This window comes from Megascapheus bottae, chromosome 30 (genome assembly GCF_031878675.1).
Source record: "Megascapheus bottae isolate mThoBot1 chromosome 30, mThoBot2.hap1, whole genome shotgun sequence".
Taxonomy (NCBI): domain Eukaryota; kingdom Metazoa; phylum Chordata; class Mammalia; order Rodentia; family Geomyidae; genus Megascapheus; species Megascapheus bottae.
The window spans coordinates 6831131-6856230 of record NC_143538.1 but is presented as its reverse complement, the minus strand read 5'-3'; the positions used below and the strand labels follow the sequence as shown (position 1 = coordinate 6856230).

Below are 25100 nucleotides of genomic sequence, written 5' to 3'. Positions count from 1 at the left end.
CAGGGCGGACCTTAGGAGTTTAGGCCCCTGCAGGCCGCCGTACACAGGGTGACATCTTGGCTTCCGGGGAGCACAGGCGGCGGGAGCGCGGAGTGATGACGCAGTTCCGGTGTGCGGCTCCTAGATGCAGACCTTCCTGGGACCGCCCGCCGAGCTTGGAAGCCGCGCGAAGGACAGGGTGATGGAATTCTTGTATGGTAATAGTTTCCCGAACAGCCCATGCCGGGCGTGGAAAACATACTTCAGAATTGTTTTATTCAAGTCACTCCATCAGGATAGGAATTTATTTCAAAACCACATTCACCTCTAGTTTTTTTTTGCGTTTGTTTTTGCCTGTCTTGGTCCCTAAGGGCCTGGACACTGTACCTGAGCCACAGCACCACTTCTGGCCTTTTTTTTTTTTCTGTGTACATGGTACTGAGGAATAGAACTCAGGGCTTCATGCATTCCAGGCAAACAGTCCACCACTAAGCCAGATTCCCAGCCTTTCATTATCAGCCTTTTTGATCCAGACTGAAAATGTATGATGTGAGCTGGGCGGGGTGCCTCACGCCTGTCATCCTAGCTACTCAGGAGGCTGAGATCTGAGGATCACGGCTCAAAGCCAGCAGGGACACAAAAGGACGTGAGACTCTTTTATCTCCAGTTAACCTCTAGAAAATGGGAAGTGGGGCCTGGCTCAAGAGTAGGGCGGTATCCTTGAGCTGAAGAGCTCAGGGACAAGGCCTAGGGATAGGGCGGTATCCTTGAGCTCAAGGGTTCAAGCCCCATGACCCACCAAAAAAAAGTATCATTTGAGGAACACAGGAACTCCCATCTTTTTTGCTGTATTATTTTTTCATAAACAGTGAACAGGAGTCTCCCTTATTTTTCAACCAGAGGTGCTTTTGAACCACATTTCTTATAGCACTTCTTTCTGAATTTCTAAAACTATAGATGTGTGCTACTTCTGTCTGGCTATAAACTGGTTCTTCCAACTTAACACATACTGTTGACAGATGCTGGTGGCTGTGAACTAATAATTTACCTTTAACAACACATATGAAATTGATTACTTTCTATGTAGATTTTCTTGTAGTCTGTTCTCACTCCAATTCATGGCTTTTAAACTCATTTTCTTACAACAGACACCTAATTATGTCATAAATACTTAATGAGCCAGGTATTGGTGGTTTAAACCAGTAATCCTAGCTACATATGAAGCTGACAGCTAAGGATTTGATTTCTAAGCCAGCCCAGGTAAAAAGTCAGTGAGATTCTTAACTCCAAATAATGACAAAAAGTTAAAAGTAGCATCAGTCTACATTGGCTCAATCCTATAACCCTATCAGCTCACAAGGCTGAGTTCTGGGGATTGCAGTTGGAAGCCAGCAAGTACAGATAAATCTTTGATACCACTATATTCAATAAACTTCTCAGAATAAAAAACCAGAAGTGGTTCTATGGCTCAAATGGTAGACACTATCCTTTAGCAAAAAGAAATTCAGGACTATACCTGGGCCCTGAGTTTAAGCCCCTGGACAAAACCAAAAAGCCAGAAGTGGCGCGATGGCTCAAGTGGTAGAGTGCTAGCCTTCCACTTTCATCCAACGTTGATCAAATTTCACTGCCTTGTATATGGCCCTGTCTTATTACCTGTTGAATTTGGCATGGGATGGGTGTGTTTCCAGGTAGCAGCAACCCAGTGGGGGGAAAAGAAGATATCTATGCAAATGAATGACATTTTCTCCAAACAGTGACAGAGTTGAATTTTGTATCTGTGGGCTGGGCACTGGTGACTCATTCCTGTAATCCTGTCTACTCAGAAGACTGAAATCTGAGGATTGAAGTTTGAATATAGCTCAGACAGAAAAGTTTATGAAATTCTGTTTATCAAGACAAAAGCTGAGAGTAAAAGTGAAGCTCAACTGGCAGAAGAACAGCCTTGAGTGGTAAAAAAAAAAAAGTACAAGGCCCCGAGTTCAAATCCTAGTACTCCATACACAGAAAAATGCATCTATGATCATGGATCCTAATTGCATTTATAGTGCAGACAAAATTATGTCCTGATTATGTTTTGCATTGCTTTATAAATCTGAGAGCAATTGAGTTTGTGTGGCACTGTCTGATTTCAGGAACTCAAGTCTTAACTTTATTTATCCATGTTATCTATCTTATCTTTCTATTGATTAATCATCTATATATGTATTTCTGTATTTCTCTATATAGGCTTTATGATCAAGTCAGTAAGTCCTCATAGAGAAGAATATTTCTCGGTGCTTCACTCCCTCTTCCCTGTGCTGAAGCTTACACTCCACACAAGTGTTCCTTCTCTTCTGTTATTGGTAACAGGTGGCAACCACACTGTACAGACATTGCCAGCTTTCCTTCTCTTGCCATTTGGCTGAGATTTTGTTCCTACTTGGAAACATTCTGTTAGGTCACCAAAACAGATTTAGAGCCAATAGCAGACCTTTTAGTTTAGAAAGAGAACAGCTGTATGACATCATTGCAACTGATTGACAGGATGAGATGAGCCTTCTCAAAAAAGTCTCATCTCTGTATGTGAGCTCTTTGTTCCTGTCAGCACATACTTTCCAATGCCTCTGTCTCCAGAGGCCGTGCTTTACTGTATAACGCCCACATTGGAGCACCTTGCAATAAAAACAGATTCTGCATCTCACTCAGTCTGTGAATGGCACAAGGGTTTCATACTCCTCTGAGTGGTTTTGATGCATACTCTGTTTTTCTGTTTTGGGTTTTTTTTTTGCCATTCCTGGGGCTTAAACTCAGGGTCTAGGCACTATCCTTGAGCTTTCTCAAGGCTAGTGCTCTACCACTTGATCCACAGCACCACTTCCAGATTTTTCTGTGTATGTGGTGCTAAGGAATTGAAGCCAGAGCTTCAGGCATGCCAGGCAAGCACTTCCACCCGCCACAGTCTCAACCCATTGAATGTGTTTTTATTTGTTGTTTGAGAATTGTTAAGCTAGATTGACCCCCAAATTTCAAGTGCTACCAAAGCAAATCTTGTAGAAAATTTGGGTGCTTGATGTGTTATGGCTGTGTTCTGAATCAGCTAAGATTTTGGATTTGGTGATTTTTTTCCCTTGGGAAATTTATAACTGTCTTGCCTCTTATAAAGGAAGCAAAGAGGGACCAGGAGTTTGGCCTAGTGGTAGAGTGCTTGCCTAGCATGCACAACTACCCAGGTTTGATTCCTCCGTACCACATACATAGAAAAAAAGCCGGAAGTGGTGCTGAGGCTCAAGTGGTAGAGCTCTAGGCTTGTGAAAGTCCAAGGACAGTGCTCAGGCCCTGAGCTCAAGCCCAGGACTGGCAAAAAATAAATAAATAAAAAATAAAGGAAGCAAAGATTTCAAGAGTGTATCTTCTGAGCTAGGAGTGTGGCTTAGTGGTAGGCTGCTAGCTTAGCATGCACAAAGCCCTGGGTTTGATTGCCCAGTACCACATGCACAGAAAAAGCATGAGATCCTTGGTTCCATCTATAACAGTACAACACAAAAACAGAAGAAAATGAAATAACATGTTGTATCCTTGTGGTATTTTGTCTTTGCTCCTACCTGAAAATACAAATTGGTGGGCTAGGGACATTTCATGATTTTTTTTGCCAGTCATGGTATATAAACTCAGGGCCTGAGCACTATCTTTGAGCTTTCTCAAGTCACTCTACCCTTGGGGCACAGACCCACTTCTGGCTTTTTCTGGTATCAAAGAATCAAACCCAGGGCTTCATGAATGGTAGGGAAGCACTTTACCACTAGGCTACATTTCTGACACTTCATGATTTTTTTCTTCTTATAAGTTTTGGAAATGGAATAACTAAAGAAAGCGTAGCTATTTTAGTAGCTCAAGGCTATTTTGACACACATACCTTACTATGAGGTCAAATATGCCCAGAGTCCATGCAAATGAGTGGGTAAGTCAAAAGTTCCTAAAGGGTCCAGATTCCTGATGATTGGCATTAAGCAGATTAATTTATTATCCCCTAGACTCAATCAGTGTCTTTGTGATCATGCAGGTACAGATGTTTATTGCCAGAAAATCAGTAAATCTCCAGGAATTTCTACAGGAAGTGCCTATGCAGAGAAGCTGTGAAATCCATTTGATTGGTTTTCCAGAAAAGTATTCCTTCCATTCAAGAAGAGCTTGTTTCCCAGGTAAGAGTGGGAGATATTGTGATAGAGAAATCTAAGGCCTGGGATAAGCTGTAATTCAGACAACTAAGAGTCAGTTCTTCCATGCTTTCTGGTGCTTATAGAGACAGGAGCTGAAATTTCCAAGGGAAGCCAGCAGTGCAGGGTTTGATAAATGTCTTCATGTTTTTCTTGAGGCTGTGATGTCATAGCTGAGATTTAGTACCTGCTTCTTGCTTTATACTCAAAGATGTCCAATGTTAAAAAGGAGGAAGGCATAGTCACAGTCTAAGCCCCTGTGGAAATGTTTGGCTCCTCACATTGTTGTCCTGTAAGCTGGACACCCAAAGCTCCCAACTTTCATCCTAGCAACTCAGGAGGCTGACAACTGAGGATCACTGTTGAAAGCCAGAGCAGACTGGAAAGTTTCTAAGACTCTTATCTCAAATTAACCAGAAAAATGCCAGTAATAGAAATGTGGCTCAAGTGGAAGTGTGCTAGCTTTGAGAAAAAAAAAATCCTCAGAGATAGCCCCCAAGGCCCTGGACTTGCACCAGGACTGATATAAACAAAAACAATACACAAGCCCATTGAGGAGCATTTGCGATAGATGTGAATTAAATATAGTCTATTATCTAATTTTTTTTTCTAGTATAAGTCAACATCTCTTAAATGCCTATGCTCTATCATCTATTATTCTTTCTTCCCATGTAATGTTTTGATTTTAAAGGGACATAATATTTTGGTAAAGATTAAGGGAACTGAGCATGTAGAAATGTCCTTATACTTCCAGGAATAATTACATTCCTGACTTTGAAAGTGGATAGAAATCATACATGACTAATCAGAAGGCTGAGATCTGAGGATCACAGATTAAGGCCAGTGCATGCAGGAAAATATGAGTTTGTCATCAAAAATGAATCACCATAACTCCAGAAGTGGAGCTGTTGATCAAGTGGTAGAGCACCAGCAAAGAAAGCTAATGAACAGAGTTCAAGAGCCAGTATCCCTTCATCCAAACAAAAAAAATCATAGTTAATATTTTCAACTTTCTCTTTGTATTAGCAATGCAGTTTTCTTTTTACCTCCAGCAAGTACTTATTATGTGAAATGATTATGCAAATTTCCATTCTTTGTTGTTGTTGTTGGTGGTGGTGGTAGTGATCTTGGAGCTTGACTGAAGGCCTGGGCACTGTCTCTGAGCCACCATAGCCCAGTCCTTCATTTTTTTAGTCCTTTCCTAAGGCTTGAACTCAGAGCCTGGAGGCAATCCTTGAGCCACAATTCCACTTCTGGATTCTGTGTGGTGGTTAATTGGAGCTAAGAGTTTTATAGACTGGCTTTGAACAGGGTTCCTGTATATCAACCTCCTGAGTAGCTAGAATACCTGTGTGAGCCACCTGTGCCTGGTTTAACTTTATTCTTCATCAAAACTCATTCTGAATGCAAAACCAGCACCTTGTGCCTTACACTTGCTAGGCAAGACTATCCAGTATTTTTCAACCAAAAATTAGCTAAATACATGGACGTGGCTTGTGCCCATTAGGGAGGATTTATGTTCACACCTGCATTCAAAGGTATCTGAAGAGGAGAGAAAATCCTCCAGCAGTCCACTTCCAAGTGATGACTGAATATCAAGTGCAGATATTTGTAATCCTGCCTGAACATGTCTGTGTCTGTTATCTGTTTTGAAAGGAAATTCTTATAAGGCCATTGGTAAAACGGGGAAAGAGATGGAGTAAGAATTTTGGTCTCTATCTTCAGAACCTGAACTTAGGCCTAGTCTTGTATAAATCACTTCTACTTAATTATGGAGCATAGTTATTCCTGCCTAAGTTTATAAGTTAGATGGTGAAATATCACCAAACTCACAAGGGTCTTAGGTCATATGGTTAATGGGCAGCCCACGTTTAAGCATTTGTTCTCTGCTAAAGCCCAGTTTCAGTACAAAAGCCATTTCTTCAAAGAGTGTAGTAGTTATTTTCAGAGGATGGCAGGGAGGTGCTGTAATATCCTAAGAGATTAATTTATGACAGGCTTGCAAGAAGCCCTTAAAAACATTGCTACTTTCCACCTCAGGTTCCATTGAATATGCCAGATCATGTGGCCTAAGAGGCAGAATATTTGACAGGACAGTTTTTTGGGGTTTTTTTGTTGTTGTTTTTTGCCGGTCATGGAGCTTGAACTCTGGGCCTGGGCATTATCCCTGAACTTTCAGCTCAAAGCTACCACCCTACCCATTGAGCCACAGCACCACTTCATTTTTTAGTGGTTAATTGGAGATGAGAGTATCCTGTTCTTTAGTGCTTAGGCTAGTTTTGAACCACGATCCTCAGATCTGAGCCTCCTGAGTAGCTAGGATTATAGGTGTGAGCCACCATGCCCCAGCTCACATTGCACTTTTAGTTTAGGTAAACAAGTATTTATTACAGACGTAAGTTGAGTGTACCAATCCAATAATGTCCTCATTTACAAGGCAGCCAAATTTATGTCTTATGCAAAGTCCTGTCCTCATTGATTGTTCCTTATGAGATTAAGATCATCTCACATGCCCAGGAAGACAGGAGTCAGAGTCAATTTAGTGGTGATGAACAGTAAAGGACAGTAGATGAATTTCTGGGCCATTCTCACAAATACATATATAGAAATCCTACTAACCCATTCACAAAGCACCTCAACTTGAATGAGCCTTTAAAAAAGTCCTCATGAGGGCCGGGAGTTTGGCCTAGTGGTTAAAGTGCTTGCCTAGCATGCATGAAGACCCGGGTTCGATTCCTCGGTACCACATACATAGAAAAAAGCCGGAAGTGGTGCTGAGGCTCAAGTGGTAGAGCTCTAGCCTTGAGAAAAGTCCAAGGACAGTGCTCAGGCCCTGAGCTCAAGCCCAGGACTGGCAAAAAAAAAGTCCTCATGAGCCAAGCAGGCACTGGGGGGGGGGGGACAGAGGGAGAGGGGTGTTGGCTCACGCCTGTAATCCTAGCTACTTAGGAGGCTGAGATCTGAGGATCAAAGTTCAAAGCCAGCCTGGGCACAAAAGAACCTGAGGCTCTTATCTCCAATTAACCCCTAGAAAATGGAAATGAGGCTTGGCTCAAGGGTAGAGCTGTAGCCTTGAGCTGAAGAGCTCTGGGACAACGCCCAGGCCTAGGGGTAGGGTGGTAGCCTTAAGCTGAAGAGCTCAGGGACAGAACCCAGGCAGAGTTCAAGCCCCATGGCCCACAAAAAAAAATCCTCATGAATGATTTCATTGCTGTGAACATCTAAGGATAAAATGCTACTGAACATTTAATACAAAATTTAAAATATGAAATTGTAAATTATATTATTCTAATGAATATAATTACAATTATCTTCTTGAAATTTTCAATTATGTATTTGTACAATACAAATGGGTGTGTGTACATATACTTGTGTACATGTAGACAATCAGTACTGGCAGAGGTTTCCCATGTCATTATATTTGTTTGCTTCCCAGACAGGGGGATCTTATCACAGTTGATAGATGAAGAGAACCAAGGTCAACCAGGACACATTCTTGGCCCAAAGCTTATGCTCTGATACTTCTTGTGTCCCTAAACATTAGAGGCCCCATATTGGCACATGACAGCATTGCTATATTGCCCAGATTCCTTGCCACACTCTGGGCATTTACTATACCCTGTTAGTTTAACAGCTTCTCTCTCACAACTTCCAGTTCACTGTCTTGTTCTACTTCAGATCCAAGTGCTCTGCTAGGAGACTGAGAGTTTGCTTAGCCACTATATTGCTGTAGAAAATGGAAAGTAGATTTAGAACTCCAAAATTACACATCTTAGAAAAAGTGAAATTTTATTAAAAGTCTATAATTTAAATAATGTACCAACACTGATAAAATAACCAGAAAAGTGAAATGTATTTCCTCTGGGGAAGGAAAGAACAAGAAGGAAGCTTCTGTTAGGTGGACAGTGGGATTTCCACAGAAAATATACTCAGCCATAGATGCATTATGAATACTTTCCAATGCTTCACAATTATAGGTGGGTTGATTTGACATAGTTTAGGCAGCTTTTATAACTGGGTGGTTTTTTTTTCTATTCCAGGTGGGTGACAACCTTCAGGAGGCCCAATGGAGGCAGAAGGTGTTGAGGTCCTTACACTGAGGACACATACTGTACTACCATCATGTGGGGCACAGAGTCCTGTGGAGGCACCAGACCTTCTTCTGCAGCTAGGGAAGCCACTGATTCCAGTACCACATCTGCTGCCATCACGGATGCATCCTCTGTCCTGATCTCAGGAGCAGGTGCCGTGTGCAGCCCCAGAGCTAAGGATGGAAATAGATGTAATATTTATGGAGGGAGCTGTAGAAACTAAGATGGGACTGAACCTTCAAGGAGAGTGTAGGTGTTGATAATGAGTGCCTGTGCTTGAGAGTCTTCACACGGAGAGTAGTCTGGGAATACGCAGGACATCTTCCCTGACTGGGTTTTACTAGTAGTTACTGGCCATCCTGGGATTCTCATCCCATGGGGCACCATCCCTACTCCCATGTTCCCCTGCACTTACCTAAGGAATCTTCTGCCTTTGTGACTATCTCTTTGGTCTCCTGGTCTTGCAGCTGGGTGAGGAGGAGGTGTCCTCGAACTGCCAGGTCTGAGGAGGGCATGTGGAGCAGTGCATAGGCCAGCAGCTTATTCAGGTTGGTCAGGTCCTTGGACTGGCAGAAATCCTCAGGGTATTGGTCCAGCCACATGGCAAGCATGGAACACAGGGTGCTATGTGCAGTAGGATGGGAAGCAGAGTGAGAGCCTGCTCTCTCCTTACTGAGCCCCTCCATAGCCCCTGGTTGGGAGATATTCCGTGAAGGGACTGCCCATGTATAGATTTGCATGTTGGAAAGAGGGAGGAGATGCATGTGAGGAGAAGGGTCTCTTCAGCTCCCCTGTGACACCCATTGGAATTAGCTTCTCATTAATCCTTGCTAGGATTCCATACTATAGGATTGTTTCTCCATGGAGCCTTCATCCTACATTTTCTGCTCTGCTCCCTGGGACTCCAAAATCCCCCTCTTTTACAGCTGCGTCCCTGTCTACAGATAAAGCTCAAGTCACATCATAAGTTTCCCGCCTTCTATCCCAAACCCAAATATTTAGACCATTCACTAAGGAGAGCCATTCCGTTTGTGCCAAATTCCACTTACTTCTTTACTAGTTCATCCTCCTCGCAGTTATGTTGGAAATGTGCATATCTGTGGAAAGAGAGGAAGAGGTAATGTTCTCATCATCCTCTTTTCTGATCTATGAGATTATTTATGTGGGCTGACTAAATCTAGTATGGGAATGTAAATTTTGGAAGGTTGAGAGGTTTATGCATACAATTCCCTGAATTTTACACTGAGGGACTTGGAATGTGCCTCTCCAATGTACATGCTTCATACATTTGTGCAGTGGTCCTTCTCTGATGGCTCAGTAGACATAGGGCCAGCCCCCAGTCCACCCCTACTCTATAGCCTTTGCTCTGGCTAAAATTCATCAGGGGCCTTGTAGATTGTTCTGGGAACCTTGCTAACTTAGGGAAAATGTAGCATCATAGGGGTTCAAAAAATGATCTCCAGGCCAGGAGGTTGGCCTAGGGGTAGAGTGCTTGCCTACCATTCATGAAGACCCGGGTTCAATTTCTCACTACCACATACACAGAAAAAGCTGGTACTGGGGCTTAAGTGGCAGAGATCTAGCCTTGAGAAAGCCCAAGGACAGCGGTCAGGCCCTGAGCTCAAGGCCCATGTCTGACCAAACAAATTCCTTTAGCCAGAGTCCTGTGTTTAAGGAAGTAAACTGTTCCCTCCAAGGGACCTATGGTCCTGGGCAGCCCATTTCAAAGGAACAAGCTTGGGAAGGCACTGCCTGGTCTCATCCTACTTTAGGTGGAGAAGATCAGATTGAAGCAAACAAGGTAGAATGTTTTCTACAGTTAGCAAGGAGGGTGATAACATCACTTTAGTTTTGATATGGCACTCACCTGTTAAACAGAAGATCCAAGACTTGCCCTGTTGTGGTAAACCTTCTGTAAGTACACAGGAAGGCTGGCACGAAGAAGGGATCCTTCTGATGGTGGAGAGGTACCAGGAGGTTTACCATCTTCTCCAGCACCCCTGGCTCCAGAGTGGTCACTATATGAGGTTTGTCCTGGATTGGGACTGACACCTTTTCCTCCTGAGGTGGGATCAAGGAGAGGTTGTTCAGAGATGGAGATAGTAGCCCCCTTTAAATTGACTCAGTATGATCAAATGAAGTTTAAAAGACACAAAATTACCATTATTAACTGGCAACCTACAAGTTCCTGAGGGTTCTAGGGTTTACTGGGATGGCAGTGAGATAAATTACCTGGGTAGAGTTTACTTGCTCTGGTACAACATTCGTGCAATTTGTATTCCTATGGAAAAACTCCCTGAGGCGCTGGAGTCGGGGGTGAGCACTGACCCAGCGACCACTGCGGGATTTCCTGAGACCTGAGTAGTGGGATCTTGGCAAGCAGCAGGAGAACATCCTCTTTCTTCAGGATTGCTAGCCAAGTGAGCTGGCTCCTGTTGATCTGGAATGTTGTTGCCTGGCTACCCGGATTCCGTGTTCGGTTGGCCCCATCCTTAAAGGTGTAGGGTCACCTTCCCCAATTCCCCTTACCTGAGCCCCTTCCTCACACAAGACCCCTGCAAAGGATTCAACAGCTGCCAAAATTCCCACTCCCTCATCATCGTTTTCCCATAAGGTCACAGTTCACAGCACATCTTGTTCAATCTTACCATCCTCTGGCAGGACTGGCATATAGCAGAATTTCAGTTAAAAGGAGACAGAGCCAAGCTTTCTTACCATTTCTAGGATCCTTGATAAGTCATTTTGCATGTCATGGTCCCTTTGCCACATCAGCTGTTACCTGGCCTTTATTCTAATATCTGTGTCTTAGGATATTGTTTGGTGTAAAATCCTTAAATACCTGTTTTACCTTGCTTGGGATGTTAGCATGCCCTGTAGGAATAAGGACCCCAACTGGAAAAGAACTCAGGCAATGTTTACTTGTGCAAAGGGGTGGGTAGGCCATCAGCTAAAAATCTGGCAAGCATTCAGAGAACAGGCCAGCTGCCTAACTCATTACACCTTACCTCTTTTCCCTGAACCTGGCCGGGCTCAGCTTCACATTCTGTTTAAGGATGTGTTTTAATGAAGAGGATGTAACAAAAATTCAAGGATCTTCTAACAGGATGTCTTATTAAAGTGCCCAAGAAAGAAAGAATATAACTAGATAGTAAAGAATATAACTAGAATACAATCAACAAAGATCAAGCCACCTGATTAATACAAGAAAAACAATTCTAACAAAACAAGAAACAATCTAGTTTGATAGAAAAGACACTTTTCTCATATTGAAAAGCCCATTGGATAGTATGTGCTGCAACTAATTTAAAATCTTAAGGATGAAAAAAAATCAAAGGAAGTGATTGTAAAACAATACTGTCAGATCAGACTAGTAGACAAATGCACAGACATACTTCAGCAAAGGAACATGGGACCAAGTAAATCAATACCTATTTAAAGTTTCTTTTTTTAAACCTATATGTACATGGTCTTGTGATTTAATTCAATATCCCATAATTGAGTTTACTGGTTGTCAACCTATGTGATGTATGTTCCAATTATGAGACAAAATTTCTTTCAATTTAAATTTTCCCTGTGAAAATATATTGCACACTATATTGAAGAATTATGGATGATGAAACATTGTTTCTTGTTAATAATTAGCTTCAGTTAGAGTGTGCTTTTTGTAGGAGACGGGAGTTTGGCCTAGTGGTTAAAGTGCTTGCCTAGCATGCACCAAGACCCGGGTTTGATTCCTCGGTACCACATACATAGAAAAAAAGCCGGAAGTGGTGCTGAGGCTCAAGTGGTAGAGCTCTAGCCTTGAGAAAAGTCCAAGGACAGTGCTCAGGCCCTGAGCTCAAGCCCAGGACTGGCAAAAAAAAAAGAATGTGCTTTTTGTTTGTTTTTTATATGCTGGAGTGAGATTTGAACTCTGGCCTGGATGCCATCCCTGAGCTCTTTTGCTCAGGACATGTGTTCTTCTGTTTGAGAAGAACTTTCTAACTTTTAGGTAGTACTTAATTGGGCATAAGGGTGTCAGGACTTGACTGACTGGGATGGCTTGAACTACAGTCCTTTGATCTCAGCCTTCTCCGTAGCTAGAACTTACAGGCAAGAACTACTCGTCCCCCATTCATTTACTTTTTTAGCATACTGTTTTCTTGTGCATATCATCAAAGACATCAATATAGAGTTTTCTAGCAAAATAAAAACCCTTCCTTGGTGACCTAATCAGATGACATTTCATTACATTTTGGTTTTTTTAAATTATTATTTGTTGTTTGTTGGTGGTCACAGGGCAGAACTCTGGGCCTGGGTGATGTCCCTCAGCTCTTCAGCTCAAGACAACCAACTCTACTCCCTGAGCCACAGCACCATTTCCTGTTTTCTGGTGGTTAACTGGAGACAAGAGACTCACGGACTTTACTACCCGGGTTGGCTTTGAGCCACAATATTCAGAGCTCAGCCTCACATCATCTTTTAGTCTTTAGGTACTTATAGTCTTGATTATCTATTTTGTGGCTTAAAACATTACACAGTCATAAGTGATGGTGCCTCATGAATTTAGTGGATTCATAGATTAATTAAGGCACTTAACAGAATTGGCAAAGAGGAACATTCAGTTGGGGTCATTGGTATTGTGGTGATAACTCTCAAATAGCACCAACAAAGTGGCTCTGGGTAGAGTCTTTGTATAAAGGAATCTTTAAATTTTTTTGTGGGACATGGGGCTTGAAGTCAGCCTGGGCACTGTCCCTGAGCTCTTCAACTCAAGGCTCCCACCCTACCCCTGGACTTGGGCGTTATCGAGACCACTTCAGCTCAAAGCTACTGCCCTTCCCTTGAGCATTTTGTGCCTGAGCTGGCTTTGAACCTTGATTCTCAGATCTCAGCTTCCTGAGTAGCTAGGATTACAGGCGTGAGCCACTGCACCCAGCTTAAATTTTTTTTTTCTTGATGCTGGTCCTGGGGCAACAACTCATGACCAGCCGCTATACCTGAGCATGTTTACTCAAGGCTCACGCCTGTAATTCTAGCTACTCAGGAGGCTGAGATTTGAGAATCAAGGTTCAAAGCCAGCCCTGCCACAAAAGGACCTGAGACTTTTGTCTCCAATTAACCTCTAGAAAATGGGAAATGGGGCTTGGTCTTCAGCCTTGAGCTGAAGAGCTCAGGGGCAATGCCCAGGCTGACTTCAATCCCCATGACCCCCCCCACACACACACACAAAAACAAGAAAGAAATATGGACAAAGGCTAAGTTCCAAAGTACCCTGCTAAACTTTTTGTGCATGTCTTTCCTACTCCATCTACATGTGTATCCTAGTTCCACTGATTATACAGTGGGAGGATTTCATTGTTCTGTTTCTACACCTTTGCACTGTACTTCCATCAATCACCCTTGCTCTAGCACTCACTAACTCTGCCCTCATTGTTTTTGTCTTTATTAAGAAAATGAGAGGGAAGAGATAACATTATACCAAAAAATGTATTCTTTATCTAAATTGTATAACTGTAACATCACCTTTATAATAACAATAAAAAAGAAAAACCCAAAGTAACTGACCAGAATTGAGTCTCAGTTTTCAGCAGTCACAGAAGAGATAGTTTGCTCTTAGCAAACTATAGCATTGATTTTTAAAAATCAAAACACAGGGACCGGGAGTTTGGCCTAGTGGTAGAGTGCTTGCCTAGCATGCACGAAGACCCGGGTTCAATTCCTTGGTACCACATACATAGAAAAAAGCCAGAAGTGGTGCTAAGGCTCAAGTGGTAGAGCTCTCGCCTTGAGAAAGTCCAAGGATAGTTCTTAGGCCCTGATCTCAAGCCCAGGACTGGCAAAAAAAACACAGATTATATGTTCAGTGACAGTGCCTTCATACCACAGATTGCAACCCAAATGAATCTTACCCTATTTTTAAGAGCTTTGTGGCAATCTAATTTACTTTGTTTTGTTTTTGCCAGTCCTGGGGCCTGTGTTGAGGGCTTTGGCATTGTCCCTGAGATTTTGCTCAAAGCTAGCATACTACCACATGAGCAACAGCATCACTTCTGGCTTTTTATGTTTATGTGGTACTAAGGAATCAAACCCAACATTTCATCATGCTATGTAAACACTCTACCTCTAAGCTATATTCCCAACCCACTTGCTGGTTCTTAAATACACAGAGAAATTAACCTTAGTTTACCCACCAGAAGTGTGCCCTTTTGCATTATTCAGAGTATAGAAAGTAAACTATATACTCAGATATGAAGATTTTTAAGTGAGGACACAATATAAGTCATAAGTTGACTAGGAGTGAATAAGTTAGTTCAGAGTGGAAGAATGCTTCATTTTGTGTGAATTTGCAAAAGGAGAGCTGTTAAAGGAGCAGGATAAACAGGCCAAGAAAGGCCTCATCTAGAGAGATAGGATAGACTGGGAGCCTGCCAGGCATGGTAGGAGAGGGTAATAGGAGCAAGCATGCTCTGTGATCAAGTCCAGAGAGCCATAACAATAATCTTTTATTAGCAACCCAAAGGTGGGAAGACTTGGTCAAGAGGATCTGGATGAAAGAGAAGAACAGTATCCTTGCAAAGAAAGCTAGCAAGTAATGTTTTCTGACCCTAGAGGATGAACCCTCCTCTTATACCAGGGTCTGTCTGAATAGTATTTCCATCTCCAGTTACTGAGGGAGACCACATACACATACATACTTTGCAACACTCTTGTAAGCCACAAGGAACTATTCTTGTGTCCTCTTTTCACCACTAAGAATTCAGGGGAAACACATGGTAACCTCTGAGATAGATTAGAGGCTTTGAAAGACATATTGTCATACAGTCTATTCTTGCCTTGGACAGAAGCCTAGAGCATGCTGTGTGGATGGATGGGTCCAACTGGAAACCTAAATTGTAGCCAGTGCCTATGGCAGTTATTTTCCATATTTGAGCAAGGGAGATGGAGAAAGCCATGTGAATGACAGGTGAAAGTCAAATTTAGATTCATTATGAAGTGAAATATGATTTGGTGAGATGATATAAAACTATTTTGGATCAGAGAAAAAATAGGCCTATGCTTTGACATAAACATTTTTTTTACAAACTTTTTTTTTGCCAGTCCTGGGTCTTGAACTCAGGGTCTGAGCACTGTCCCTGGGCTTTTTCCTCAAGGCTAGCATTCTACCACTTGAGCCACAGCACCATTTCTGGCATTTCTGGGTATATAGTACAGAGGAATCAAACCTGGGTCTTCATGCATGCTAGGCAAGCATTCTACCAGTAGGCTAAACTCCTGGCCCTAACCATAAATAGATTTTTAGTGTGTGTGAGAAGCAGAAGGATATCTTCTGTAACTTCTGTAATTTTGGAGCATTTATGAATTGTGCATTTTGAATCTACCAACCCATTACTACTTCAGAATATGTACTGTATTCCTCATGTCCTCTGTTATGCTGTCTGTCTATCTCTACCTACCTACCTACTTACCTACCTATTAACCATCCATCCAGCTATGTTTGTTTTCTTTCTTGCAAGTACTAGGATTAAACCCAAGGCCTTATACTTGCAGGCCCATTGTCTACCATTTGAGTCACATCTTCAGAACTTTTTTAACCAGGTTATTTTGGAAGTAAGGAATGGCGATATGCCTAGTCCAAGTCGGGCTACATCCTTTCTTCTAATACTTGCACATATTACCAGGAATGACATGGGTGTGTTACAGTAACCTGTCTACTCTTTCTCATTTTGCCTCCCAAGCAGCTAGGAACTTAGACTTATAAATTACTATGTCCAACTTAGAGAACTTCTGTGAATCTGCTTTGTGGGAGCAGGAATAGGGTCAGTTCTGTGTCTTCACCTCAGGATCTGGGCACTGTTCTAGCTTTTTCCTTAAAGACTGGTGCTACCACTTAAGCCACATCTCTGCTTCTGGCTTTCTGGTTCTTAACGGACTTCAGGCAACCCTGCATTGAGACTGGGTATACGTGTGTAGCTTTGTGTGCCCATCCTTGGATGAATGCCACTTTTGTCTTGAAAGCTATAAACAGGCACCACTGCTAGGGAAAGAATAGGGAATTTTGAGTGATGATTTATGGATGATGGTTCTGTTGGGGAACAGAATTTGAATTTGTGAACCAAATGAAGCTTCTGTTGCTATGCAGAGCCTGTTAAGTCTGCTGGGATGGGCCAATGAACGATGTGTTACTATGCTGTGTCGTGCTGCTGCTGCTCAGTCTACAGACACAGTTTTGAATAAAATAAGAGCTTGACCTTACATTTGTTCATGCCTCTTAATTTTTCCATTGACCTGATTGAATCAGAGAATCTGAGAACTTGTAGTATAATATCAGCGCACTGTTTAGTCTATTACTTGCTCTATTATAGACACTTTAAATTACTGAAGTAATTCATAACCTTGTTTTCATATTGTTCAACCAGTTCTAATTTCATTCATAATTTCATGGCAGAATACAGTCATTTCCCTGTATTTTTAATTGATAGTTTGTTTTCTTTCTTTTCTTCCTTCTTTTTTTTTGCCCGTCCTGGGGCTTGAACACAGGGCCTGGGCACTGTCCTAGGGCTTTCTCAAGGCTAGCGCTCTATCCCTTGAGCCACAGCACCACTTATGGGGCACGTGCATGTGCACGTGTGTGTGTGTGTGTGTGTGTGTGTGTGTGTGTGTGTGTAGTACCAAGGAATAGAACCCAGGGCTTTACACATGCTAGGCAAGCACCCTACCACTAAGCCATGCTCCCTGCCCTAGTGTTTCTTTAGTGGCTCATTGACTTGATTGTATAACTCAGGTAAAGGTAATTGTGCTATCTAATTCTGCAGTACTGTCACCTGGGGGCAATGATTAATCATAACTGAGGGTTATGATTTCCGAGGTACATATTGGGGCCTATGAATTTGCATTTCTAGTGGGTGACCTAAACTGTGGTAGCCCAATCACTGAAATGTACCAAATCTGAGGTGAGATCAATACCAAATCCCAGTTTGAATATGAAAATAAGGGATTTACGTCATCAGACTTCCAGAAAGGCTAGGGAGCAGGTGGAGACTAAATAGAGAGATTGAGCCAGAACTCTTAACAGGACCTGCTGAATCAGAATCCATAGTAATAATCTGTTTGTCCTTTAGAGTGTCCCTGGCCTTGTATGTGATCAAATCTCAAGCCTGAAATAGAGCTTTGCTTGGAGATCACCTGGGTGTCTAATGCTGGTGCCTATGGCCCAATCAGTTACTCAGGTGAGCTCCTCTTTCAAGTAGGCAAAAATAGAAAATTCATGTGTGTGGCCTAGGCCTATTGTTTAGCCTCTTTAGTTGCTAATGATGCAAAACAAAGAAAATGAAGAGCATTCCCTTGGGTTGCTCCTGGTTTCCTCTCCTATCATAAGGCACCTAACAGATGGGTCCTTGGCATTTCATGATTTACCTGGCAGATACACCACAAAGTTAAAACTTGTACGGTTTGAAGGGCAGCCACAATATTCTAATTACCCAATGATAGTTCTATATGTGATTTGTAGGCCATGCAACCCAACATACTCAGTTTCATCAAGGCTTTAGCTGTAGCCACAATTAAGAATATTGACAGCTGAGTGTGGCTGGCTTGCTTCTGTAATCCTAGCTATTCAGGGGGCTGAGATCTGAAGATGGCCTTTCAAAGCCATCCCTGACAGGAAAATTTGTGAAATTTTTGTCTCCACTTAACTACTAGAAGACCAGAAGTGTCTCAAAGTGGTCTCAAAGCTCAATTTGCTCAAGGCCAGTGCTCAGGCCCTGAGTCCAAGCCCCATGATTGGCAAAGAAAAATGAATATTGACATTAAGCAAATGAGCAAAATCTCCATGAGACTCACGTGGGGCTTTGTTAGGATTCAGGTGTATGCCTTTAACCTGATAATAAATGCAAGTCCTTTGAGAAGTTCCTCAGAAGCAGTGCTCTTATAGAATAACCCCAGAATTGTGTTGGTTTGCATGAAGACTGAACTTTCCTTTTATTAAAGGGGAGTCTACCTTGTTTTCCAGGTAAGAGACTGGAAGCAACTGTGATACAGAACCTATGGTATAAGCAGGAGGTTGTAATACAGGCAACAAACAGGCCAGTTAGTTTATCCTGTATTTAAATAACTCCAGCCACAGAGAAATACCCAACACTCAAGGGGACTTGGCAGATAACCTTACATTTAAACTGGATCTGTTTTGCCGTGATATCCATCAGGTCCTGCTTGTTGTTTTGCATTTGCTAAGCAAATGGCTAATGCCATTTTCATTCTCTTTAGAGAAAAGCCTAGGATCACAGAGAACATAAGAAAGAATCTGGGGCCGCGAGTTTTGCCTAGTGGTAAAGTGTTTGCCTAGCATGCACAAAGACCCGGGTTCAATTCCTCAGTACCACATAACATAGAAAAAAGCCAGAAGTGGTTCTGTGGCTCAAGTGGTAGAGCTCTAGCCTTTAGAAGGCCTAAGGACAGTGCTGAGGCCCTGAGTTCAAGCCAAGACTGCCAAAAAATCTGTATGCTTCTGGTGTTAAGGCAGAAAATTAACAGTTCTTCCATTGTTTTTGCTGTCTATGGAGCTTTCCATCTTATTTTAAGTTTGTTTTTAATTTTTAAGTAGTAGTACAAAGGGGTTGCTATTTAACAAAGCAGTTTATACATATATCTTTCTTTGTGTGTGGTGTCTGTTGTGGGACTTGAGCTTAGGGCTGAGGCATGTCCCTGAGCATCTTTGTGCTCAAGGCTAGCCTTCTACCACTTGAGCGACAGCTTCACTTCCTGTTATATTGGACATTTATTAGAAATAAGTGTCTCACCAACTTTCCTGCCCTGGCCAGATTTGAATCACTATCCTCAGATGTCAGTCTCCTGAACAGGACTATAGCTGTGACTCATTTAGCACCCAGTGAGGTGATAGAAATAGATACAGAAAGAAAGATTCCAAATTTGATCACAGAGTGGGCTCCATATGGAATTTCAAGCCATAGCGGCAACATAGTGAGACTCTATATCCAAACAAATATATGTTTGTATTTAATGTTTATATACATATATGTGACTCAAAACATGTATATATGTCAACACACATACACACACACACACACACACACAGTGTATCTCCTAGCAGTGACTTTCATTGATTCTTTAATCTTTTTTTTTTGGCCAGTCCTGGGGCTTAAACTCAGTACCTGAGCACTGTCCTTGGGCTTTCTCAAAGCCAATGCTCCTACCACATGTGCCATGGCACCACTTCCAGCTATTTCTGTGTATGTAATATAGAGGAATCAAACCTAGGGCTTTGTGCATGCTAGTTCATAGTCTCCTTCACTTGGGTAATAGTTAGAAGAGCCATTGAAGGGGAATCAGAAAACTGAATTTTACTTTGTCTTTGACTACTTTGTTGCCATGCTTCTTTTAGTATAGTTCTTTTTGAATTTTGTGATAGTGGGGATTAATTTACAGTGTTGAGCTTGCAAGGCAGAGGCTCTACCACTTGAGTAATGCCTCTAGCTCTTTTCCTTTGTTATTTTTCAAACAGGGTCAACATGGCCACATGCATCTACCAGGATCACAATCTGTCCATTAACATTTCTCACGTAGCACACCCTGTCATCTCAATCAGTAACAGGACAGTTACTGATTGAGATGAAGTCTCATGTTTATTTCTGGGCTGGCCTTGAACTTGAATCCATTTAACCTCTAACTCCTATTAGGAGTCTATGAATGCTCTACTATGTGCCCAGTGTCAGGATGACCCTTTACCTTTCTGGGACTCAGTGATGTAATCTGTAATTCAGTTGGTAATAAAAGCTAATATACAGGAACCAGGCTTGTTAGCATACCCCTTTAATCCTGGCAGAATCAATTTTGAAAACTGTGTGTGAAACTTAGCAACATCATTTGAAAATGAAATTTAAAAGGGCTAGGAGTATGGGGCCGGGAGTTTGGCCTAGTGGTAGAGTGCTTGCCTAGCATGCACAAAGACCCGGGTTTGATTCCTCGGTACCATATACATAGAAAAAAGCCAGAAATGGTGCTAAGGCTCAAGTGGTAGAGCTCTAGCCTTGAGAAAGTCCAAGGACATGCTCAGGCCCTGAGCTTAAGCCCACGACTGGCAAAAAAAGGGGGGCTAGGAGTAAATCTCCGTGGTAGAGAGCTTGCCTAGCACATTCATCCCCCCTGGTTCAGCCCCTAGTTCCACAAACAAACAAATGCATCATACATATATGCCTAGTTACTAACTCACATGGTCTTATGTACATAACAAAAAGTATCAGTGGTAAAATGCATGCTCAGCTAGCTTGAGGCCTTCAGTTTAAGCCCCAGTATAGGCATACATAAAGCAATTCTTGATACATTGCAACAAAAACATGTGTTTATAAAATAAATGTCAAAGATAGCCTTTACATGAAATTATTTTGTGTGTGTATGGTGGAGGGGGAGGAGGAGAAGGGGGAGGCGGTATTAAGAATTCATCCCAGGGCTTTGTTCATGTCAGGCTGGTGTAAAGCTGAGCTATGTTGCTGGTCCCTCATTTAGGCTTCAACATTCTTTTCTTATGGATTTCTTCTACTTGGAATATTTAATTACTAATGTACTAGTGCTAATGTGTGAATTCCAGTGACCCCCCTCCTCCCACGCCCCAACCTCCAGCTAATTCCACCCCTAAAGACTGCAGAGTCCCCTGCAATCTGCCAGAGAGGTACAGTTACACTAATGGAGGGATGGGCTGGGGCGCATGCGTAGAGGAGAAAGTCTGCTGGCAGCCAGTCTTGAGCAGAGAGGAGTGAGTGGTCGACAGGAATTCCTGGTGCGCAGGCGGCCTGAGGATCGGCCAGTGAGAGTGAGGACGCTGGTACCGTGAGTAACTTCTTTCCTTCCTAATTATCCAGCTTCACAGGACTTGAAGTATTGTTCTCAGACCTGAGGCCCTGTGGGGCCTTCATTTCCTCCCCTCCCATTCCCCTCCCCTGGAGAACAAGATTAGACATTTTTTTTTAAATGGGACTCAGCCGTCCTATAGTATTTTTGTCCTGGCTGCAGTATGCTTGGCAATCCTGCCATGTGAGCTGTCAAGTCACAGGGGTCTTTTGTGGGTGTGTGCTGGTCCCTTGAATCTAGGCAGTTACTGCAGGGTTGTTAATGGGAGTGAGGGAGGAGGGGATGGCCTGCAATGCAGTGAGTAGGAAGATAGGCGGTGCCGCCTGAGGGCAGGTACTTTAGGTGTCAAGAATGTACTGATGCAGGGGTGTGGCATTGTGCATGATCTGTGGTTCCCAGAAGATGTTTCAGGGATGACAACCAGCTGGGGGCGGGAGGTGGGGGTAAAGTCAAGACTGGATTGGTTGGTTTGCAGGTGCAGATGTCAAAAATGGGAGTGGGTGGCCCAGGTGTATGTTGGGATGGGCTCTTGGTACCAATGAGTGGGTGATGGGAGGATACGCTTCAGAGTACTGTGAGGTGGTCTGGAGGCCACTTGAACCTCTAAAGCAAGTAGGACCGACAAGAGTTCAAGAGAGGGGACAGAGGAGCAGAAACATCGTCTGTGAGCTTTCATGGCAGTCAGATTACAAAAAAGTTGTGATGTTTCAACTATAACCAAAAATTCTGCACCAACCCTTCAATAGGGTTGATGGTTCCATTGTCTTGAATATTTTCCTCTTGTCTACAATCGCCGACTTTGGTGACTCTTTCATAAACACAAGGAAATGGAGGTACAAACTTGCATTTAGGTATCCCTTGATACTTGTGGAAGCTGAAGCTGTGGTGGCTCACCCTTTTTTCTTTCCCTGCTTTGTCTGGTGTTAAGAAGCAAAACAGGAAAGATTATCTCAGGCATGCAGAGTGGCAGAGGCATTGTGAGAGTCCCTAAGGTGGCCACTGCGATGAATGTAGGAGTCAATGGAGATGCAGCAGGTGGACGGTGGTCACAGTGGAGGGTCTTCCCAAGATAGAAAGGGGAGGAGCACGTCCACGCATTCCTCTCAGTCCACATTTTCATCCACATCTTCTCCAAAGTGATGGAACTGGCATTGGATGGGTGACTCCCCATCTCCCTCCGAAAGTGCTTCCATAGGAAAGTGCTCAGCAGGGAGCCTCATGGCAGGCAAGTGTGTGGGGTTGTATAGCCTCAGCCCCACTAATATGGCTGCCACAGTAGCTACTTCTTGACCTGCCTTATCCATTGCGTTCCAAGGGAGGGAGAGGATAAGGGAGACAGGATGGCATAATTGGTGTGCAGTTTGCTTGGCCTCTGCTCATTTCACGTTGAGGGGGGAAGCCAGGGATTCCTACAGCTTCCACCTATGTGGAATGACAGGTGGCCACTGTCCCTGTTTTAGCTTCTTCAATAGATTGTCAATAGATTGTTATGGTATGGCCACTCTAGAATCTGCTGTGTTGCTTCAGGCAGCTCATCACTCCTAAATAGTAATATATTTGTATAATGTGTGTGTGTGTGTGTGTGTGTGTGTGTGTGTGTGTGTGTATGATACAAGTATCTTGTGATACCCAGGCCAGCCTTGAACTTATGATCCGCCTATCTCAGCCTGAGAAGTGTTGGAATTACAGACATGCACTGCCATACCTGGCTTTTAAAGATTTGGATTTAAATACCCCTTTCTATTTTTGCAGACTATTTTCCCCCTTTATTTCATTATGCAGTCTGGTCTGTTTTCAGTGAACATACCTGTAATTTCCATGATTATGGACATTTAGTGAACTTTTCTTAAGAGCTTAGACAATTCTTCTTATATACAGTCTTAGTGTAAAGACAGAACCATATGAATTCAAAATTCATGTATTTGGAAGTCCTCTGCCTTTCATTGTGTATTGGTAAAAATATAAATTCATGGGGGCTGGGAGTCTGGCCTAGTGGTAAGAGTGCTTGCCTAGCATGCATGAAGACCCGGGTTCGATTCCTCAGCACCCCCACATACATAGAAAAAGCCAGAAGTGGTGCTGTGGCTCAAGTGGTAGAGCGCTAGCCTTGAGAAAGCCCAAGGACAGTGCTCAGGCCCTGAGTTCAAGCCACAGGACTGGCAAAAATATATATATATATATATATATATATATTCATGTACTTAAGAGACAGAACTTCCTAATTTTGTATCTTAGGAATCTAAATTGCTGTTGCTTAAGAAGGCATAGGCAGGAAGTGGCACTGTGGCTCCAGGAGTAGGGTGGTAGCCTTGAGCTGAAGAGCTCAGGGACAGCACCCAGGCCCAGAGTTCAAGTCCCAAAACCAACAACAACAACAAAAAAGAAGGCATAGGCAGTTTTCTTAATTGAATGTCCTTTGCTTTCTATATCAAAGAAGAAAAAAAATCCATCTTAACATTAGAGTATCTTCTGCTTAACACCTTGCCCAAGGCTTTGAATGAAAAAAAGGGAAAACATTGTAAGAGATTTGAACAATGTGGTATCTTCATGTAATTAGGCCTATTTTAGAATTACCGTTCCCCAACAATTTTTTTAGTTGTTTGTTTTCTTTATTAAAGCTAGTCCTGGGACTTGAACTTAGGGCCTGAGTATCATCTATGAGCTCTCTTACTGCAGGCTAGTAGTGCTTTAAAGCACTGGAGTCACAGCTCCATTTCTGACTTTTTATTGTAGATAAGAGTCTTAGGGACTTTCCTGCCCAGGCTGGTTTTTGAATCACAATCCTCAGATCTCAAACTTCACAGTAGCTAGAATTACAGGCATGAGCCAAAGGCACCTGACATAACACCTTTGATGTACCACATAGAAGCTTTGAGAGTGGTAGTACACTGGTGATTCACACCTGTAATCCTAGCTGCTCAGTAGTCTCAGACCTGAAGATCATGGTTCAAAGCCAGCCGAGGAAGGAAACTGCGAAACTCCTATTCCCAATTATTCACCAGAAAACTAGAAATGCCAAAGTGGTAGAGCACTAGCCTTGAGTGAAAAAAAAAAAAAAACAAAAAACAAAAAACTGAGGGACAGCTCCCAGACCCTGAGTCCAAGTCCCATGACTGACAAAAATAAAAAAATAATAAACAAATTAAGACTGGAGAGTGATTTTAATTCACAATCATTTAGCTAAGGGTGTTTAAGATGACTTCTTGGGGAGTCAGAAAATTTTCCTGACCATTTTGAGCTCTCCCTCTCTCTCCCTCTCTCCCTCCCCCCTCACACTCACATATTGAAAAAAAAATCTCCTTATACAAGGTTAATAATGCCTGGAGTCTAGCGGCCCCACCCCTAAGGCACTGGCTTCTGAGAGGAGCCTGGGTCCCCTGCAGTGTAGGAGAGAGGCGCATGCACCAAGGGAGGGGGCGGCTGGGGAGCTTGCTCTGGTGGGGAATCGCATTCAGTCCGCAGCGAGGACCGCAGAGATGGGAGGCAGGGAAGATGTCCTGTGCCTCCTCTGAAGCTCTGTCCCTGAAGCGGTGCGGCAAGAAGGGCCCTACCAGTGCTTCCTAAGTCTGGGTAATGTTCAGTTTTTGCATCATTCATATATAGAGAGTTGGAATTCTTTGGGCCATAGGAGCCGTCCCAGGAATAATATCTAGAGGTCCCACCCTGGGTGGTCCCAGCGCCATTGTGCGCCATCTGCACATAGCCCCCGACCATTCAGAGTGTTCCTTCGTTTGAAGATGGATAGGAGGCAATTACTGCCCATTGTTCAGCTGCTATGTGAGGAGGAAGGGGAAAGACTATGGTGCAATTTGAGAGCACATGCACAATTGGGTGAGTAGTTTGGGTGATGGATATGAAAGGAAGATACTACATTAGGTATCTCCCTCCCTCCCTCCCTCCCTCCCTCCCTCCCTCCCTTCCTTCCTTCCTTCCTCTCTCTCTCTCTCTTAGTTCTCTCTCTTTCTTTCTTTCCTTCTCTCTTTCTTTTTCT

General features: G+C 43.0%; 1 protein-coding gene and 1 long non-coding RNA gene across 3 annotated transcripts in view; one reads left to right on the top strand and one right to left on the bottom strand.

Moving 5' to 3' along the window:
* Positions 1-115: 115 nt before the first annotated feature.
* LOC150044365 (uncharacterized) overlaps positions 116-25100 on the top strand; it is a 38830-nt gene continuing 13845 nt past the window's right edge. The window contains exons 1-3 of one of the 2 annotated variants that reach the window (XR_016533203.1): positions 116-197; positions 4022-4160; positions 12545-12738. This is a non-coding gene — a long non-coding RNA (uncharacterized LOC150044365). Of the gene's footprint in view, positions 198-4021; positions 4161-8215; positions 8419-12544; positions 12739-25100 lie in introns of both variants that reach the window. The other variant, XR_016533202.1, reaches the window with a different exon arrangement.
* Positions 7916-10361, bottom strand: LOC150044366 (ral guanine nucleotide dissociation stimulator-like). The gene is made up of 4 exons (XM_090321682.1): positions 10134-10361; positions 9316-9363; positions 8682-8890; positions 7916-8439 (listed from the first exon to the last, which is right to left on the bottom strand). The coding sequence occupies exons 1-4, from the start codon at positions 10250-10252 to the stop codon at positions 8267-8269; spliced, it is 549 nt and encodes a 182-aa protein (XP_090177808.1). The 5' UTR covers positions 10253-10361; the 3' UTR covers positions 7916-8266.